This window comes from Littorina saxatilis, linkage group LG15 (assembly GCF_037325665.1).
Source record: "Littorina saxatilis isolate snail1 linkage group LG15, US_GU_Lsax_2.0, whole genome shotgun sequence".
In the NCBI taxonomy this organism is placed as follows: Eukaryota; Metazoa; Mollusca; class Gastropoda; order Littorinimorpha; family Littorinidae; genus Littorina; species Littorina saxatilis.
Window position 1 is genome coordinate 41,526,260 of NC_090259.1, and position 17,640 is coordinate 41,543,899.

Here is a 17,640-nt window from a genome sequence, read left to right on the forward strand (position 1 = left end):
TGACCTTGTCTCAACATCGACCTTGAGGTCCTGTGCTGACCAGCTCGCGCCTGTTCTTACTGACATTTTTAACACTTCTGTGCAGCAGATGTCTGTGCCACGGTGCTTCAAGTCTTCAGTAATTGTCCCAGTCCCCAAAAAGCCCAAGGTAACTCAGCTGAATGACTTCCGCCCTGTGGCACTGACATCTGTCATCATGAAGGTTCTGGAGCGGTCACACTATTTCACTGCTGCAGCGGTTATGCTATCTCAGCGGCCAGGCAGCTTGGAGCAAGCAGGCCATAAATAGCCTACCCTGCGCTGGCGGTGACCTCTTTAGTTTCGCGGGGAAATGCCAAGCTCACAAAGCCCTTGTTCATTGCACTCTGGAAGTGTACAGCTTGTGGGCCAGTGTGAAAAAATACGTGTTTCTTGGTATGAAATGGACTGGTTTGCGTGACTTGAACGTTGGATTACCGTCATCTTGTGTATATTGTTACTCGGATATTCAGGCTTTGTGTATGTGCAAACTAGAGGTCCAGTCAGGATTCGGTTTGTTTGATTTTGAAGTAATACTGCTATCGAATTTCCCGGTTGGTCGTTCTTTGTTGTATCAGAAAGTGCGCATTGTATACCATTTTGTAACCACGCTCAATGTTTATACCAACGACCGACTGTGTTTCTGATGTTGCCGTCAGTAAGTACTTAGTCTAAACTGTGTCATAGAGTGAGAATAAGTTTTTTAGGCTGTTTTTGTGTTTGAGTTTAGAGCAGTTTTGTTTCGTTAATCCACGCGCCTAATCAGTGCATGAACCGTTTGGAACAGGCACTCGACTCTAGTGCATTTCATCTGTTCTGTTTTTTGTATTGCTTGTTTTGCGTCCCCCCCCCCTTTTTTTGTGTGACGTGTTTATTCCTGACTTAATGTTGTGACTGTAATTGTGCTTATGTTCTTGCCTGTCTGTATCAGTGTATATGGTTTTGATTGTTTATTGTTATCAATTTCTTTCAATTTGTAGTCACTCTATTTATTGATTTAAGGTGTCTCAGTTAAGACCTCACCGATGCTGCTTGACACCCCGCCAAAAACAAAATCCTAAACAGGAATGATAAAAAGTCATTGAGGCCTTTAGCATATTGACACAATAACAGCTCTAAAACATTGTTTTTTGTTGTTTGTTTTTCTTCTAAAATTGTACATATTGTTTTTTTTCTTCTTCTAACAATGTACATTGTGTTTTTGTTTTGTTTTTCTTTCTAAAAATGTACATAGTGTGTGTGTGTGTGTGTGTGTGTGTGTGTGTGTGTGTTCATATGCGTGTGAGGGAATGTGATCCCGCGTAAAGAGTGTGTTTACACTCACATTTGAACCGTTTAGTTTGAAATTACACCCACTCTATTCCATTACAATGCACGTCATCTTTTTTTTCTTCAGCATCTCAGAGAAATAACAACCCCAACTGTTGTGCTGTCTTGTTTTGTTTCGTTTTGTCTGTTCTGTTTTGTTTGCGATAATGAAACAAACGTTAAATTGTCGTCGGATCGACGAGTTTTGTTTCCTGTGGTATATATACAAGTTTGTGAGAACAATACGAGTGAAAAACTGTGTTGAAAAACTTTCAAATCGACTTGTGTGCTGCTATTGGATTACTGATGTAGGAGGAGACATCAGGTAGGCTTTTTGTTTTCTTCACATGCAGCTAACAATTTGCATGAACATGTATTGAAAGACCGTTTTTTCTTTCTTTTATATTACAGGCATTAATTGCACTATTTTGAATTATATAAACGCAAAACAAATTTCACATGCGCACCATACGCATGCCTATAATATGTTTTTAAATACGACATTAATTAGTGTTCTTTTTTTGTGGCACATTTAGGATGTTTTGTTTACTGTGTTGTCTTCTGCCGTCTTACATACTGTGCCGTTCCTGTTTCTTTAAATGCAACATGCACATGTTTTTCAGAGTGTAAAGAGTGGCATAATTATATACTTGAGGAGCAAACACTTTTTCTAATTCTCTCATTTACCCTTTCTTCTGTCTTGAAAATTGTGGCATGTTTTGTTTCATACTATTGACATACATGTATTATCCGCCTATGTGTTGTCGGGGTATAATATCATGTGGCACTTCGCGCGGATTTGGGTGAGCGCGCGCGAGCTACGTTTTTTTTTCTCCTGTGGTATATTATATATACAAGTTTGTGAGACTTGTATAGGAGGGCCGTGAGGTAAGCTTTTTTGTTTTATTCACATGCAGCTAACACTGTAACATGAACAGTTTTCTTTCTTATATGTTACTGACATTATCTACACTATTTTGAATTATATACTTATATAAACGCAAAACAAATTTTACATGCGCACCATCAATGACTTCTACTAGTAGTCCTTGGCATAATATGTATGTAAATATACGACTGTATATACTCTACTGTTTGTATATATTTCGTAAAGTGTTGTATATATGTATTATGTACTTGGGGATTACCTTTGTCTTTATCTTTCATTATTTTGTGTTCTTTTATTGTGGCACATTTAGGATGTTTTGTTTATTGCGTTGTTTCAAGGTGTTTCATTAAATGCAGCATGCACATTTTTTTTCAGAGTGCAAAGAGTCGCATAATTATATACTTGGGGGGGGGGGGGGGACACACTTTTTCTAATTCTCTCATGTATCCTTTCTTCTGTCTTGTGAATTGTGGCATGCATTGCAATAAATACAACTAAACACACTAAAAACATCAGTTCCGAAAGGCAAGGGCCACCAATTATCACACACTCAGAACGACTGCTATCTCTCTGCTCGCGGCATCCTTATCAACACAGCATAACAGAGAGCTAGAGGGCCACGCACGCTAGCTGCAGACAAAGAAGAGTGCAGGTCTGGCCCTATTTCAGGCGCCACTGTGGGCGGAAGGGGTTGGAGGGAAATGGGGAAGGAAAGGGTAAATAGGCGGGAGGAGAGTGGTACTGCCGGTTATTTTTAGCCTGGAGCAGAGAGTACCTCAAACGGAACACAGTGCGGTTGATTCTGCAGCACCTGCGGGCTTTCACGGGTCACCTGTCTGACCCACTCCAGTTTGCTTACCAAGCCAACAGGTCCGTCGATGATGCCGTCGCCAAGGGTCTTCATTTTGTCTTGCAGCACCTTGAGAACCCTCGCACCTACGCTAGAATGTTGTTCATTGATTATTCCTCCGCATTCAACACGATCATCCCTCACAAGCTCTTCCACAAACTGATTGGTCTCGATGTCCCTCTCTCTCTCTGCCACTGGCTTCTAGATTTCTTGCTTGACCGTCCTCAGGTCGTCCGACTCAACAACAACTCACTCTCTGCCTCACTCACTCTGAACACTGGTGCCCCGCAGGGTTGTGTTCTGTCCCCTCTACTCTTCACCCTTTTCACCAACGACTGCACCTCCGCTCACCCATCCACACACATAATCAAATTCTCAGACGACACCACCATTGAAGGCCTGATTTCTGACTCCAATGAGGACGCATACCGGGGGGAGGTTCAAAGAGTGGTCGAGTGGTGCTCTGAAAATGATCTCGAGCTAAACGTTCTTAAAACAAAAGAAGTCGTTATCGACCCTCGACGAAAGAAAGACCCCATCTTGCCCCTTGAAATAAATGGGGAAGCTGTGGAACAGGTCTCTTCATTCAAATTTCTCGGCACACTGATCTCTGAAGACCTGAAATGGGACGGGAACACCACGTCCATCATTAAGAAGTGCCAGCAGCGGCTGCACTTCCTGAGACAGTTGCGCAAGTTCCGTATGTCACAGCAAATCATGGCGCAGTTCTATCGCGCAGTCGTTGAGAGCACCCTGTGTTTTTCTATCACGGTCTGGTATGGCAGCACCACTGAGAAAGAGAAACAGCTACTGGAGAGCATTGTGCGGACAGCCTCCAAGGTCGCGGGCTGTGACTTCCCTTCCGTTGCCTCTATTTTTGAGTTGCGCTCAGGTCGAAAAGCAGGAAAGATTGTTCGCGACCCCTCCCACCCGGCAAACCACTTCTTCGAGCCTCTTCCATGTGGTAGGCGCTACAGAGCTTTGAAAGCCAGAACTAGTCGCTTTCGCTCTAGCTTCATCCCCCATGCTGTACTGACAACTCCTGTAGTGAAGACGTTGTAATATACTGTAGTTATAGAATTGGGGGGGGGGGGGGGTTCTTTTGTTACTTAGTCCTTTCACTGCATTCCATTACTGTTCTCATAACTTGTGATAGTGGAAGTATGTGCAATGTGGAATGGTCCTTTTTTTTTAGGTGCTTGAGTAGTTCTGTGATGGTAGTAGTTTTGTGCAATGTGACTATAGGTTCAGGTGCTTGAGTAGATCTGTGATAGTCTGTTAATACTGTTGTTTTAAACTGTCTAACTGGCTAGATTATGATTATATAATTTTATGTGATGATCTGACTAAATGATAATAATTACGTGTACTACTTACTTTTAAATGGATTATAATTTTTAGGTATTGTTCTAGTATCCACTAATGTTGCATTGATATTATTGGCACCCCTTTTAAACTGATATGGTTTTTACCTTTACAAGGCGACGATGTGAATTTGTGATGTAGATATGTGGCTGGTTATGTGTGAGTATGTAAGTAATTGTGTGTGTGTGTGTGTGTGAGTTGTGTCTGTGTGTGCATGACAGTGTAATGTACGTATGTATGCATGCATGGTGATGTGTGTCCGCATATGTGTCTGGTTGGTTTTTATTTTATTTTTACCGTGCCGTGCCAAGATGAAATCCTTTTGCAAAATTGGTGAATAAATATCTTGTATCTTGTACCTTGTGTCAATATTTCTATTTAAAAATATATGCAATAACACTGTCTTACAATTTGTCAAAAACAAAGCCCTTTTTTTCTAAAAAGATCAAAATCCGGAAGAAACAACTGAAAATCATGCAGAGACTTTCTTCCGAAAATTACAAATCTCTGGCAAAGTGGAAGGAACAACAAAATATTCCTTCAGAGAGAGCGAGAGAGAGAGAGAGAGAGAGAGAGAGAGAGAGAGAGAGAGAGAGAGAGAGAGAGAGAGAGAGAGAGAGAGAGAGAGACAAAGACAAAGACAAAGACAAAGACAAATTCTTTATTAACGAGGGTAATGGCATAAGCAAACAGGTAGTTTTTTTACATCCAGCCCTCGCCCATGGGAGGGTTTAATCTAATGACAATACGTTTAAAAAATGTTAGAATATGAATCAAAGAATTAGTAAAAAGCAAACAACCGAACAAACAAACGATTAACAGACTAAACAAACAAACAACAAGAGGCGAAGCCTTCAAGGCTCACGTAAGAAATAGACAAACAGTAACACAAACTCAATCATTCCGTCACACATACACACCCACACACACAGTAAGCTTAGGTGACACTGTGCAAGAAAGAGAGACACTAGATCTAGATCTGTCTGTGTCTGCATGTTGCCTACTTACAGGGACACGACTGCCAAATAGTCTCGGCCCGCTCAAAATAACAATGACCGAGACCACACACACCACGCGAGAGAGAAAGACTACAGGGAGGCATGCCGTCATGATGCATTAATTGACGTCAAACACTTTTGACCGTGACGTAATCTTATGCGAGCTTTATCCATAGTCTTGGATAACCACTCACACATAGACTCGGAAATGTTAAAGTTTCTACCACAGACATACACACACACACACGCACACACGCACACACACACGCACGCACAAACGCACAGACAGACAAAGTTACGATCGCATAGGCTACACTTCGTGAGCCAAAAACATACATACAAACGAACATAACATAAGAGAGAGAGAGAGAGAGAGAGAGAGAGAGAGAGAGAGAGAGAGAGAGAGAGAGAGAGAGAGAGAGAGAGAGAGAACTCAGAATGGTTTATTATATTAAGGCCACAGGGAGAGAGAGAGAGAGAGAGAGAGAGAGAGAGAGAGAGAGAGAGAGAGAGAGAGAGAGAGGCAGAGAGAGAGACAGAGTGAGTGAGCGAGCGAGTGAGCAAGAAAGAGAGAGAGAGACACACACACACACACACACACACACACACACACACACACACACACACACACACTGAAACAGACACACACACGCACACACATACACAGATACACACACAAACCAGAAGTGAGAGCGGGAGAAAAAAATGAGAAAGAGAGAGTCGTCAGTAAGTAGTGGTATTGACACGTAGCGATAATGACACGTAGCGCTAAAAGATGTAGTGCTGTCGACACGTAGTGATAATGAACGAATGAAAGCGACTAATCGACAAATTATTTGTAGCACTAATCAACGTAACGATAGCGGCACGTAGCACAAATGACGCGTAGGACAAATGACACGTAGCACAAATGACACGTAGCGCTAGCGATACGCACCCGTAACTTTCCTTGTTTTACAGCTATTCGAACGAGAAAAGAACACGTTTATTTGCAGTATGTTCCACTTAAACACGTTATTGTTCATGGACAATATAATTTACATACTTTATCTATATATATATACGACTTGTGTCTGTCTGTCTGTGTGTTCGCGATGCACGGCCAAAGTTCTCGATGGATCTGCTTCAAATTTGGTGGGCATATTCAGATAGACCCCGGACACAACCTGGTCGATGAGAATTTTCAACACGTGCTCTCAGCGCGCAGCGCTGAACCGATTTTGTTTTTTCTGTTCATCTTCCCAGATCCATTCCCAGTAACTCTTCCTTATCTTCTCCAGTGTTTTGCGTTTATCTCCCTTCCTTCGTGTGGCGACAATCCATATTCCCGTTACTATTTTTAGAAGGTCACTGTCCACAACGCTCAATCCATATTCCCGTTACTATTTTTAGAAGTTTTCCTTCCTGTGGCGTCAATCGCGTACGGTGCGCCACTCACCCGGCGAAGCTATTTTTCAGAAAAGTAGAGCGATGTTCGAACATTAGCGTCTGCTCTCGCAAAGCGCGTTTACCGTGTTCACTGTGACACGTCACTTCCGCCCCGCTCGCGTGGAGTTATCGTTCGTCAATCGTTCGTCTATCGTTCACCGTGTGACGGGTCAATGGCCTACGATGTGATGTGCGATCGGCTTGAGACTGAATCGCGCGATTGAATCTCAACGATTGAGTCGTGCGTGTGACTGATGCTTAAAGATTGTTACAGACGTATTTGCTATCCTATACTACTGGCTTACCCAGTGTGTCACAGCCATAAAGAGAGTGTTGCAGACTTATTTGCTATCGCTATACTACTGACTTACCCAGTGTGTCACAGCCATAAATATTGTTACAGATGTATTTGCTATCACTGTACTACTGGCTTACCGAATGTGTCAGCACAGCCTTAAATATTGTTACAGGTGTATTTGCTATTACTATACTTCTGGCTTACCAAATGTGTTACAACCATACAGATTATTGCAGACGTATTTGCAAGTGTCATCTTACAGGTGTGGCTAGCTTACCCAGAGTGTCACAACCATAACGATTGTTACAGGTGTATTTGCTATTACTATACTACTGGCTTACCCAGTGTGTCACAGCCATAAAGATTGTTACCGGTGTATTTGCTATCACTATATTACTAGCTGACCCAGTGTGATAAGGCAATACAGATTGTTACAGATGCATTTGCTATCACTATATTACTAGCTTACCCAGTGTGTCACAGCCATAAAGATTGTTACAGATGTAGTTGCTATCACTATACTTCTGGCTTACCAAATATGGAACAGCCATAAAGATTATTGCAGACGTATTTGCACTGGTCATCTGAAGGGCACGGAAGGCATGTAGCTCCATAGTACCCCGGTGTGCATACTGGAAGAGAGGAACAGAAGTTTAGCAAGAAGATCAATATTATCATACGACTTACTGTCTTCGTAACTATTTTCAAATGCTCAAGAACAAGATAATTTCCCACATTTATTGCAATGTGAACAAAATCAACCAGACCTGGGTCATGTCTGGATGTTATTAAACACTGATAGTGTGAACAATTTCAAAAATGTAGGTCTAAGAACGTTAAACAAATAATAATGTTTGTATATTTGTATACTTTAGCCACTATGAACTTGACATTTTACAAAGGTAAATCAAACTGAGGTCTTGTTTGGAGATCATTAAACCTTGGAAGTGAATGCAGGTTCAAAGATCTGTCAGCAAAAACACTAAGTATACGTGAAAGTTTTAGACCATAAACTCTGAAGGAAAAAGCAATTTGTCCTCTTTTTACATTTAGTCAAGTGTGTGTGTGTGTGTGTGTGTGTGTGTGTGTGTGTGTGTGTGGGGTGTGTGTGTGTGTGTGTGTGTGTGTGTGTGAGTGCATAGCATCGTAGTGCACATGTGTGTGTGTGTGTGTGTGTGTGTGTGTGAGTGCATAGCATCGTAGTGCACATGTGTGTGTGTGTGTGTGTGTGTGTGTGTGTGTGTGTGTGTGTGTGTGTGTGAGTGCATAGCATTGTAGTGCACATGTGTGTGTGTGTGGGGTGGGGGTTGGGGTGTGGGGGCCGGAGTAATGTGTATTTGCTGTCAGTCTAAAATGCAACTGCCCTTGAGTTTTCCGAGGCAGTACAACTGATAACTTCTAGGCAAATTTGTTTTCGTCAACTAAATTACCACGTTTGCGCTCTGTATGCACAGTTGCGAATGTTACTGCTTGAAAAACCCCAATATATGAGTAATCCACTGTCGAAACTGTTAATACACATGATAAAATCGATTGAAAAAAAATACCGTAACAGATTTCGCATTGCGATATAAAATCGGCGTACACTAAGCGATCATACCATGCAAAATCGTTTACAGAGTGTTACCCCCCCCCCCCCCCCCCCACAAAAAAAAAAAAAAAAACCCACAAAAAACAACAAATAAAAAGTCATTTACTTCTACGTCTATTCACGATGAGAGACATGTTTTGTTTAACATTATAACCGTGGCTTTAACTCACTGATTGTCTCCGGTTGGTTATGGAAAGTTTGCGTAACGCCTGAATTGTAAACCTCGAAAACTGTTAAGTCGAATCGCGGTCGAATGCGGATTGTTTTTCTCCAAAAGAACACAAAGTCAGACCATTTGATTTTCAAATCACCCATTTGTGGACCGCTAATGCGTGAGCTGAACTTGATGTGCAGAAATATGAAGGAATTTGGTCAACAGATGAAGAATTTACTTGCATTCTTATTATGGCATTTTGTTGTTGTAACTCTGTACAATCATGGACAGACTCGAGCTTTGTTTTAACTGAATTGAAGATACTTCCCTCTTCTTGTAATCCACCATGAAAAAACAAGGCGAATATACCCGTCCTGTTGCTTTACATGGGATACGAACATTAATTCTTCCACTTTGACACATACAAGCATGTTACACCTTGGTTTTCTGTATGTGCAGAATGGAAATTTTATGCTGAATAGATTTCAACTCATTCGTAACCGATACATAAGGTTATGTGGTATCGAAAAGGTTTAGTGCGCATCTAACAAACAAACAAAGTTCGCAGTTATTTAAGAAGACTTGATGCAAAATTAAATATATAATCAGATATTAAGGTCAACACTTTAAAAAAACCTTGTAAGCTCTTTTGTCAACCGGCAAGTACGCACTATAATTCTTGGTATGTTCAGTGCGGAACCCAGCAGTACATATATAATACCCGAACTGCCTAACGTGTGTTTTTTTATTTTTTTTAAATAAGGTTTTAGCCAAGTAAAATACTTGAAACTATCGTTTGACGCCATCACTGATAGAGGGTATGGTAATAAACTCAGAGGCAAAAGAAACGCAAATGCTGCAGTGAAGATGGGTTACACATGAATTTTAATGTCGAATTAATTATTTCGGGTTAACAATAACAAGGAAATGAATTGACTGATACAAAAACCAGACGGAAAAGTGTATTGGGATGAGAGCATGGCGTGCCATGTTCCACTGAACACTGTTTGAAGACTGTTGAAAGTTAATAGCTAGCGTGTTGCTCCTCCCTGGGCGTTGATGACTGTGGCGCACCTCCGGTACATGGAGAGGACGAGGTGATTAATTTTCTGCTGAGGGACCTGAGCCCACACCTGGGTCACGGCAGCACGCGGTGCCGCTGCTGTGCGTGGTCTCCGAGCAAGGGCATTAATCCTTCTTTGTATGATGTCCCAAAAGTGTTCGATTGGGTTGAGATCCGGAATCGAGCAGGATGAGGCAGAAGGTTTACGCTGTTGTGACGCAGGAAGTTCTGGGTAGCACGTGCGGTATGGGGACGAGCATTGTCTTGCTGGAACAGGCAGTTCCGGTGCCTCTGGACAAATGGAACCACATACGGACGCAGGACTTGATTGATATAGCGGTCTGCATTGACTCTATTCCCACGACCTTGGCCGACGTTCAGAAAGACGACAGGCCCCACTCGCTGATTGACACCAATGGCGCCCCATATCATGACGCTGGCACCTCCCCATAGATCATGCTGCAGGATGTTATTGTTAGCAAACCGCTCTCCAGGTCTTCGCCAGATCCGGACACGCCCATCGCCAGGTTCCAGGCAAAAGCGCTGCTCGTCCCCAAAAAAAAAGAATCCTCCGCCAGTCCCGATGGCGCCAGTGGGCATGCTGCTGGGCCCAGGCCAGACGATCCAGGCGATGCTGAGCTGTCAAGACAGGACGTCGAGCAGGACGCCGATTTACCAGGTTCTGCCCACAAGCCGTCGGCGTACAATTCTGGCACTGACGGGTTGTCCATGCACCCCGAATATGTTACGGGCTGTGTTGGCGGCAGTTTCGAATGCATCTCGCTGGTGTTGATGGACAAGATGACGATCTTGTCGGGCTGTTGTTACCCGGGGTCTGCCACGTCCTGGTAAGTCGCAGGTACTGTTAGTGGCATGAAAACGTTGCTGCAGGCGATAAACCGTGGTGACATTCGCCTGTGTCGCAGAAATGAATGTTGTAACAGTTTTGTGAGTACGGTACAGCTTGCCTGAATACTCTGAACACAAAAAGCTGCTTTTCCACATTTTGCACGTGCTGAAAGTTGTCCCCATGACGGTTTGGGATCCCCGTCAACAAGACCTCGCGTGTGACCCAGATAACGGCAAACACGGTTCTGACAAGATAAGACCGCTAAAACAACACGTGCAGAACATGCTAGTATCATGATTTTCTTTTTATCCCCGAGTACGCAGTAGGAGGGTCCAGCAGACTTTAATTGTGTGTCTGTGTGTGTGTGTGTGTCTGTCTGTCTGTCTCGACTTAACAGCTTATTGCTGGGAAACTACTGGGCGCAGTTCTTTCAAAAGTTGATACACTAACTTGATAATAGGTCCGATTGATCGTATTAAAACTTCATAATGTTACCTGGGACCTAAATGCCAAATAAAATCACAAACACCACTCTTAACGGCGGGCGCAATTCGCGGTGGGATAGAACAGCCGTTCGGCTAATCCTCCAGCCAGCCAGCGACAGCGACACCAGGCTTATTGCGTGCGTGCTTTGCGTGCGTGTACCACTGTGCGCGAGGAGTGTAGGCATTTGAGTTCACTGGCGAATGATAGAATTGGTGGCTTGGTGGAAAGCGTTTCCGACTATGGCTAAAGTGATCCGGGTTCGATTCCCGGCATGGGCTGTCTGTTTTTTTATTTTTTTATTTTTATCTTTTTTTTATAATAAATTCTTGTTTACTATTGTTTATTATGAACGTTTTAATGTTTTATTTTACTGTAATAATTTTTTTAATTGTGTAAAATAAATAAATAATTTTTTATTTATTCATTTTTTTTTTTAAATCCAAGGGTTCGATTCTCGGCATGGGCGGTCTATTTTTATTTTTTAATTTTTTTTTAATTCTTGTTTACTATTGTTTATTATGAACGTTTTAATGTTTTATTTTACTCTAATAATTTTTTTAATTGTGTAAAATAAAAATAAAAATTTTAAATCCACGTGCACAAGACAAAAACTTTCATACTGGGGGAGCGAGCCAGTCTGAAGAGTACTCGGGTCCAGCGCCAGCGGTTTTTATTTCAAGTCCATAAAGGTTTAATTAACACATCTTTTATTTGCGTTTCTTTTGCCTCCGAGTTTATAACCAAGCGAGTATAAGTACTTTGTGATAATTATCTTTTTTCTTGTGACAAGATCGTTTAATTTAGAGTGATTGTATAGCACGGGTAGGATAGCGTTTAATTTACATGTACCTCCAACAAAGTCAACGGCTAATAGAAAATCAAAGTGCTTGTGGAAAAATATGCCTGAATATTTAAAGACACTGCGGTGTCAACTCTCAAGGAGACTTAATGCATTGACGTTCTATATTTAGATTAATACAAATAAATTATGTTCTCTTCTTTTTGTATGTAACATTTTCTGTTTCCGTTCATGTAATTTCGTCTGTTTGATTGCCAATGTGTCGTTTATTTTCATTATTGGTTGTTTTGGGGTTTGTTCCTTTTTTTTTGGGGGGGGGGGGGGGCATTTCTCATCAGACCGATTAGTTAAAAAAAAAAAAGCAGCTTCTGAAACTTGACAATCGGGGCTGGTGGATTGACTGTGAACCGGGTCAGTGACCATCACAAATCTCGATCAATAGCAAGCAGGCATCATTTAGAAACCTCAGTGCTTCAACCCACATTTTCCACTCAGTCTCTGCTTTCCTTCTTGCAAAGTTTTATGTAAGCATCCGGCAAACCGATGGTGGGTTCTGCTGTGATGACCGAATAGAAGATAAGCCCTGAAGCGGCTGGTCCGAGCGGCTAAATGTTTCGTCACGCGGCTTTACACACGCTGCGCTGAACTCGGACATCCATTCAACTGAATAAAGGCTGAAGGCCGAATAAGCTATCTGAAGTGTACCTCTGCCCGACAAACAAACCAATTAAGTAAGTGTGGAGAAAAGCGACTACAGGAATATTTTGTCTTTTCTCCATATGCAATTTTCTTCTTAAAGTTCATAGAATGAAGAAGATGATAATTAGTTTTAACGTCCTCTTAGAACCAATTGGCCTATCTTGGGACAGGTAGTGTTGATATGCTTTATGGGGGGACAAGACACTGGACAGACATGCAAACAGAGAACACATATGATCGTGTTATAGATCTGGAAGTCTGTTGTTGCGATATTTCAAAATGGGGATGGAAGTAAAGATTTTGTTGGGGTTGTTGCCATAGTGTACGCGAAATATAGTTGAAGTGGAGCGGTTTTGTAGGCTTATTTGCTTTTTATGTATGTAAAATATTTTTTAGACTTTTGGATAATGCCAAAATAATGTAATAAAGAACTGGCTGAATAAGTAAATAAATACGTAACTAGAAACATAAAAATAATTATTAGCCAAATAAGAATATTAAATATAACTTGCTAAAATAATATATCAGAATGGGGAACTTAAGTTCAGGTAGGAGGGCGGTGTATGTGATTTAGCCTTGTTTGAATAGAGCTATGTGATAGGTGTTGTAGGCACTTTGGTTGTTGGGCGTGGGGGGGGGGGAGGGGGGGAGTCGGTGGGAGAGAGGGTTGAGGGGTGGGAAGGAGGAGAGGGGATGAAGTTTTCAAAACAGATGTCCTATTTCAGCCTTATGTATTGAGAGACACAGGGTGTATGCTGGTTTCCATTGAAGCGTGCAATGTTTATCTAAAAACTCATGGGGTTTCAGTTTGTGTTCGTTGACAAGGGTGTGTAGGTTGCGGAAATCTTGTTGGAGTGATTGTCAGCGGTCAAAGAGGTGTAAAAAAGATATTAGCTTTCCACATTCACAGAGACGGGGAAAGAACTTGTGAGCGCATCCATCCGTGCGAATTCTGCGAAGTATTTTAAGGAGGGGGATGGGGAGTGTAGGCCTGTTTTGTTTTGTTTGTCGGGGCAGAATAAGCCAACCATGGGCATCGCCTTCTGTTTTTAATTCTGTTTCCCAGTGACGCCAGGCAACTTTGGCCATTTTGTGTTTTGCTTCCGTCTTTGTTAATTTGAGGTCATGAAATTCTGCTTGGTATGTGACAGATTCTTTTGCTGCTCTGTCAGCCATATCATTGCCTCTGATCCCCGTGTGTGAGGGGATGTACATAAGGGTCAATTCTGTTCCAGAGGCAATGATCTGGTGACAGAGGAACAATATTTCCGTCTGAAGCTCTTCCCGGTTTCTGGAACCATTTTGGAGAGCAGTCAGAGCTGATTTTGAGTCGGAGAGGATCGCGACTCTTGTTGGGGGTTGAGGGAGGTCATTGATATAGTGGCATGCTCTAAAGATGGCGTACATTTCTGCAGTGAAAATGGACACATCCTGGTTGAGTTTGAATTTTTTAGTTATTTTGAGGTCAGGGATGACAAAAGCACAGCCGGCTTGGCCATCATTTTGTTTTGAGCCGTCAGTAAATATTTGTAGGTGATCTTTGTAACTGTTTGAGATTATTTCTCTTACTATTGATGAGACAAGCACAGGGTTATCTTTCTTTGTTATACCCAGATCATGATCAGGGATGATAATGGGGGACTCCATGAACCAAAAGGGGAAGGGGTTAATGGGAATTTGGGCCATCCTACCTGGGTTCACCCCACTTTCTTGTAATATCGGTTGAACATAGTCTGCTAGTGGGATTGTTGCTTCGTATATTGTGGGTGTTTTTCTTTTTAGGTTTTGGTAAGGGGCTGAGGTTATCGTGTCGAACTCAGCAGTGAGCTCTTCGTTCACAGCATTATCAACTGTACTGGCTCTTGATACATACTGCGCCGACTTTAGCCTTCTTTCTTCATCGAGGGGCAGCCAGCCAGCCTCTTGATACACTAGTTTGTTCATGGAGTGTTTTGGGAGATCAAAGATGATTTTGAGGGCAGCCATTTCGGCTCTTTCCAATAGTTTTAGATTCGATTTTGATGCAGCAAAAAATGCTTCTTGACCATATGTTAAACGGGATCTTATAATGGCTTTCGTAACGTGAAGCAGGCTGTCTTTATTTGAGGCCCAGGTCTCTCGTTTTAATACTTTGAGGAGACTTAGTGCTTTCTTGGCTTTGCCGACAAGGTTTTTGATGTGTGGTCCCCATGTTAGGTTCGGGGTGAAGGTAACGCCAAGGAATTTGACTTGTTTTTTAGACTCCAGGGGTGTATTGTTGACGATAATTGTGGATTTTTCGTGTACCTTCTTTCTGGTGACAACCATGAATGTTGTCTTTTCGGCGGCGATTTCAAAGCCGTTTGTGTGCAAATAATGGATAATTTTGTCTATTGCGTTTTGGTATCTCTTTAAGTTAGTTTTGTGTTGAGTTTCCCTTGGTTTGTGATTTGACCACAGAGCCAGGTCGTCTGCATACAGTGAAATCACTGTTCCATTCGTCCCGGCTCTGTGGATGTCATACAGCATGATGCTGAACAATGTCGGGGCTATGACACTGCCCTGAGGGACTCCCATGTTAACTTTGTGTGCTGTGGATACATCTCTGCCTACTCGGACTTCTAACGTCCTTTCGTTGATAAATTCCTTCACGAAATTGTACAGTCTTCCTGATATACCAATGTTTTTCAGTTTTTCCAATAGTTTGGTGTGCCAGACCGAATCGTAGGCGCGTTTAATGTCAAAGAAGGTGGCAAACATGGTTTTGTTTCTTGCTCGAGTTTTTTTAATGTGGGCAGCTAGTTTAACAATGTTATCTGTACAGGACCTGGACTTTCTGAAGCCGGCCTGGCACGTGGGGATGATGCCATGTTTCTCTAAGTAGTGTTCCAGCCTATTCTTGATGATTCGTTCATAGATTTTGCCAATATGGGGCGTGAGAGATATGGGCCTGTAACTAGATAGACTAGAATCTGAGATCTGTAGCTTGCAAAAAAAATGACACGCTAAACGTTGCTTGTTAGAAGCAAACATCCAGTTTGTATGTGTAGTTTAGATGTATGACAATACGACCAGGATGGATGCCCATCCTGAATATCGTTTTATGGCCGCCATGACAGTTTTCAAAATGGCTGCCGCCGCTATCAAATTTTGGAATATCTCTGGCTCTATTACGAATAATTCAATAAAGTTTGCATTTATTTCTACATTTTCTGGCACGAGGAATGCACTTAAGATATTTTAGAAATGATTCACTAAGGTTTTAAGCTGTTTTCTTAATTATCCACGACACATTGGGAAAAATTAAGACATTCGGACACCCAGACTGTTCGGTTTCTGTACAAATGGTCTGCAGACAATGACAAAATAGTTTCAACATTCTTCAATCCTAGTAAAAAACAAACAAATATGCAGTACAGATACAGAAACATTAGACAGCAAAGTTCAACAATGGCACCCTTGGCATATTGCAGAGCAAATCAGTCTGATGAGTTTAAACCCTCCCTCTTGTGGAATTGACACACATAATGCATATCGAGTGTACGACTATTTGTTCAATCATCCTGCTCGCGTGCATGCTAGAGCCAGGTGGGTGCACTTGCAACGACGCGTGGCACAGCAGGTAGGACCAGCACTACATCCACAAGATGCAAGTTCCAAACATATTGACTCTGGGACTTGAGTTGTCAGAAGCTTAGGTTTAAGGCGAGTGTTCTTGTCCCAACAGCATATGCCATCCACTGTCAACGACCGAAGGTAGCTGATGATTTGTTTCCAGGGCTGTCCTCCAGATCAGCGTTTGGTAATGGGAGCGTCTGATGTGAAGAGAAAGAGCAGCATGTGTTGGCGGGAGATTCTCAATGCTTTTCTTTGCATTGTGAAAGAGAGAGCAGCGCACTTGTTGGCTGGCTGGCTGTGTTTGGATCATACAGCTTGCATATGAAAGCTTCAGCGTCGTCCTGTACCCGCTGGTCAGGGAAGTCCTCCCGACCAAGGTTCTCGAGAAGCTGAGGATGCTTAACAAATGTACTCCATGCAGACTGTTTGCCTATGCCAGCAAATTGACTGGTGCTGTCTGATCCTGTTATTGCATGGAATGCCAGTACAGACGATTGCACTGCCTCTGGTAGATTAATGTCGTGCACAGGGATATACCGTTTCTTCCTGGATATCCCAGTCTGCATCCACAGAAGGGGACTCAGCTCGGTCCGATGTACAGTGAGGAGAACCAGGACATCTGTGACAGAACTGATGATGATTGTCTGACCATATCCCTGCTGAGAGGCATCTTTTGCATGGAGCAGTATTCGAGTGTCAGCTTCCTCATGATCTGCCGATGACAGTTGTGTCATGTTTCTTCCGGATGAAGACTAGACTTTGGCTGCATCTGCAAACCAACCTCCAAGTACAAGTTCTCGTCCCTCCTCCTATGGCAACTTCTCGGCAAGCTGGGGACAGAGAAAATGTGCCAGGCTTGCTTCGTTTTCATTATTTTGATGACAAGACCACCGGCTACTTTGCCTGCTTTGTTCACATGCTCAACAGCCTGGTCATCTGGGATCTGGTTGAACTTTTGCCTTGACGCCTTCGTCACAAAATCCTCAGCAAAGAAGGCTTGGTGCACATCTGTCGCTGTCTCAGAGAGCATTATCATATCTTCCAGAAACACTGCTCCCCATCGTGTGTAGTTGACATGGTCAAAGGCCCCAAACCAAGGCAGCATCTCTGAGATGGATGAGAGAAACAGATTCCAATCTCTATCACGCAGGGAGCACGTGAAACGCAAGAGAATGGACACCAGCTTCATTTACGTCCGCCAGCACTGGAATGTTGCATTCTCTGCGCAGTTGCTGTCAAACTCATCC

The 17,640-nt window shown here is 42.6% G+C and overlaps 1 protein-coding gene across 3 annotated transcripts in view; it reads right to left on the minus strand.

Moving 5' to 3' along the window:
- The window catches only part of LOC138949331 (uncharacterized), a 617,348-nt gene that overhangs the window by 404,374 nt on the left and 195,334 nt on the right, over nt 1–17,640 (minus strand). For all 3 annotated transcript variants that reach the window (XM_070321116.1, XM_070321117.1, XM_070321115.1), the window contains one exon: nt 7,688–7,786. In XM_070321116.1, the coding sequence (XP_070177217.1) occupies nt 7,688–7,786 (99 nt within the window). The remainder of the gene's footprint in view (nt 1–7,687; nt 7,787–17,640) is intronic.